This window comes from Loxodonta africana, chromosome 21 (genome assembly GCF_030014295.1).
Source record: "Loxodonta africana isolate mLoxAfr1 chromosome 21, mLoxAfr1.hap2, whole genome shotgun sequence".
In the NCBI taxonomy this organism is placed as follows: Eukaryota; Metazoa; Chordata; class Mammalia; order Proboscidea; family Elephantidae; genus Loxodonta; species Loxodonta africana.
This window is the reverse complement of record NC_087362.1, coordinates 28497882-28501371: the sequence shown is the minus strand read 5'-3', so window position 1 is coordinate 28501371 and position 3490 is coordinate 28497882. Positions and strand designations below refer to the sequence as shown.

Here is a 3490-nt window from a genome sequence, read left to right as displayed (position 1 = left end):
AATACAGTTGATTATGGTAAACTATAAAAATTAGAATCAGGCATTCAATGGTGTAAATTCTAATTCACTAATTATGTGTCAAGAGTTTTGTCTGAGGGAGGCTCCCTTTGTGGGAGGAGGTAATCATGGCAGAGAATGAGATCATGTTGCAAGCATAGGAAAATGATTTAAGTTTGACTTAGTCAGCAGAGAGGCACCTTCATGCCCACTGGGAGAAGAAGGTCCATGAGGAATTTCCTCTCCATTTATATAAAATATTTTCCTTATCTTGTGACTCAGGAAACCAAAAATCAATTTCTGAGGAAGACTGGCCTGAAGCTTCATGGAGCTGAGGCAGACGGCCGTTGATTACACATAGCGTCAGCCCCAGAGACCCCATAAAGCCCAGACCATGAAGAGGCAAAGGAGAGGACCGGTGGCGCAGAGGGCTCCCCAACCAGAAGAGGAGGATCCCAGGGTAAGTGGAGGCTTGGACCTCCCAGGAACCAGAAGGGCTGCATGGATTCTAGAGAGATGGTTGCAACATATAACCTTCTATGTTCTTAACTCATTGTTCTTTCTCATTCAAGGCTGGTCTGGTTTGTGACATTCTCACCTGGTTAATTGGCCCATACATAGTTTTTGAGGGGCTATCTTTCTCCCTATTTAGTGTCCTTTCCAGCCTAGTGTTTCTTCAGTTTCTTGAAATCTGGCTCAAAAACCTCATCCTTAGACTCTCCAGTTGTTCCTCCCAGTTCCATGCTCTGACACGAGCAGGACCATAATCTCCTGAAATTCCTTACACTTATCGGGCCATGTGCAGATGTTCCCTCCAGCAAAACAAGACCTAACTATTAAAATCTGATATTATCTTGACCTTTGAAAGCTGCCTGTTATTTTTGCAGAATCACCAAGCACTCTTCTTCTCTACCCACAGAGGAAGTGCAAGAACTGCGGAGCCTTTGGGCACACAACAAGAAGTAAGAGGTGCCCCATAAAGTGCTGGAGTGGGGCCACAGTACCCCAGGCCTTGGGCTCAGAAAAGAAGATGAAGGGGAACCTGGAGCCAAAGAAGCCCCAGGAGCCTCACACCCTTTGCCCCTTTAAGAAGTTGGAAAGAGAGAAGGAACAAAGACAAAGGTGAGGAACACGGAAACTCCTTGGGTATTGAAGTAGATGATGTGTTTTCATCTCTATGGTGTGTGCCCAGCTATCTCTAGAGAAGGACAGAGAAATATCCAAGAGCTCAATATGCTCCAGCTCTTCACATTCAGGAGATAATTCTAGTCCCGGACAATCACTAAGGTGAGGGGTTTGGGCATATCTTGGAAGTTTGCACATGGTAGGGACAAAACAGCAGACTCTAACTTAAAGTACAGAATGGACAAAATCTAGGGTGCGGAATGAGTTTGGAGGATGAATCTGAGGTGAGGGATAGGCAGCCTTGGAAAAGATCACAGTGATTCAATACCTCCCTCATCCCAAAAGCATGAATAGGACTGGGCCCCTGGAATTCTAATCCTAGGTTAGGACAATAAGTTGGGGCATGTCCACTTAACAGTTTTTTTTCTGTTTTCCAATCAGGGAAGAAAAGCATGAGAGGAAAGCTCTACTCCAGAAATTTACCAAGAGACCCAAAGAGAAACAGCAGCAAAATTGGAAGGAATCGACAGAATCTTGTGACTACTTAAGGGTGAGTCAACCGGGCTCCCCACTCTATTTTTCTTCTTTGTAAGCTTGATTTTCTTCACTCTCATTCCCCTTCTGTGACAAGTGCCTTCAAAATTCTATTCTGGCCCACAGGATTCCAAACTTTTTGTATACATTTCCATGGCCATTTTCCCTTTGTTGCTTTGTTTTTGTAATATTTCTTGCATGCCTACCGAAACCACGCTAGTGGGAGCATTTCTGTGCATAGGTGTAAGTGAGTTAATCAGATGCCTTCCAAGAGGTAGACTCGCACATGGAATAATATGCATCTTTTCAGTTGTGTTACATGTTTCCAAATATCCCTTGAAAACACATTAGCCATCCATCCATCTTCAAAACACCTTTAGCCATGTGCACTCCATAGAAGTCTGTAGGAAAGGGCTTGCACTACATTATTAAGCAAGAAAGGATAGTACAAAAGTTGATAGTTTTCAGTGTGATGGGAACAATTATATCCAGCTGAAGTTGTAGTTTATTTCCCCTGAGCCTAACTGAGGTTGGGTAGCTCTTCATATACAAAGAGACTGCCTGTATTTCTTCTACTGTTAGAGAGAAGTTGATAACTTCCACGCGTTTATGTTTGGTTGATTTTTCTTTTCCTCTTGACTTGGAGGAAATCCTAATATATATCCTGTGGTGTTTTCTCTCACAGCATCCTTGCAGGCCCATGCCCTTTCACACTACCAAGACGGGATATGTCCTGGGCTCTGCTCTCAGAAACTGGCCACCTGTAAGGAAACCTGACTGGAAATCCATCTTCCCTGCATGGTATACTATCCAAGATCATGATCTAAGTTTCTGCTCATGTCATGGACAAACTAAAGAAGAAGAAGTGGATATCACCGGCTCTTCTCAGCCAGCAATCAAACACTTTGGCCAGGACTCTACCGTCATGGCCAAGACAACGGACAACAGATGTGATGCTTGTGCTTATTATGTTTCCCAGCCGGCCTCAAAAACCCTTGGTCTGGGCCATGTCCTCAGCCCCCAGGCACAAGCTGAGGGTCCTGATAGGATCTCAAAATCCAGTCCACAGCCTGCCAGAGGTAGAAGGGGCCAGGACTCTCCACTCAGCATCCAGGCACTAGGAGAAAGATCTGCCCAGACACCTGAACAGAATTGCTTGAATCCTGCAAAGAAAGCGAAACTCACGACTCTCCAGATACTGCAGCAGAACAGTCAGAAACCTAAATTGCGAAGTGGCCAGCCTCTCTCCAATACAACTGAATTTGGACCCAAAGGGTCACCCGAAGTCACCAGGATGACAGACCTCCAGCCTCCACACAGCACATCTCTACTGAATACTGTTGAAACCAGCCCTATCTTTCCACCTGCACTTTCTAGCCATGTTCCACGACAGCCTCTCAGAAATCGTCTTCACAAGACTGAACAATGGACAGTGGAGCTCCAGGTTCAGAACATCTCCCACCTCTCTCCCTCCTGATTAGTCTACACCTCTTGTTGAGAGCCCTTGTGTTCTTGAGAAGTGGGAGAGACACAGTTCCCGGATTCTACTGAGGCTTCTGGCCTCCTTTTAAGGAGAGTGACTGGGAGTGAGACATCTATGGTTGGAACCCTCAGCCTGAAGCCTCACATGAATTGGTTGTGACTAAATGACCCAAGAGGAAAAAGATGCAGGGAGCAGGGTGTATTTGTTGAATGACATCCTCAGATGTGGTGTGAGTGCAATGGTGGAATCTTAGGTAATATCCAAAGACAGACATGCCGAGACTGCCTGTTTTAATTTTGTATATTAAGTTGTATATAAAAGAAACCCTATGCAACAGGCCTATAATAGTTT

General features: G+C 45.0%; 1 protein-coding gene across 1 annotated transcript; it reads left to right on the top strand.

The window, feature by feature from the left end:
• Window positions 1–391: 391 nt before the first annotated feature.
• LOC104847389 (protein FAM90A5-like) lies at window positions 392–3133 on the top strand. The gene is made up of 4 exons (XM_010602730.2): window positions 392–457; window positions 917–1119; window positions 1564–1672; window positions 2342–3133. The coding sequence occupies exons 1-4, from the start codon at window positions 392–394 to the stop codon at window positions 3131–3133; spliced, it is 1170 nt and encodes a 389-aa protein (XP_010601032.2).
• Window positions 3134–3490: the final 357 nt, after the last annotated feature.

What these genes read in the sequence shown, in the direction of transcription:
- LOC104847389 (XM_010602730.2), top strand. Translation starts at nt 392, where the DNA reads ATGAAGAGGCAAAGGAGAGGACCGGTGGCGCAGAGGGCTCCCCAACCA. An exon ending in CAGAAGAGGAGGATCCCAGG is followed by an intron (nt 458 to 916) that starts GTAAGTGGAGGC and finishes CTCTACCCACAG; the next exon opens with AGGAAGTGCAAGAACTGCGG. An exon ending in GAGAAGGAACAAAGACAAAG is followed by an intron (nt 1,120 to 1,563) that starts GTGAGGAACACG and finishes TTTTCCAATCAG; the next exon opens with GGAAGAAAAGCATGAGAGGA.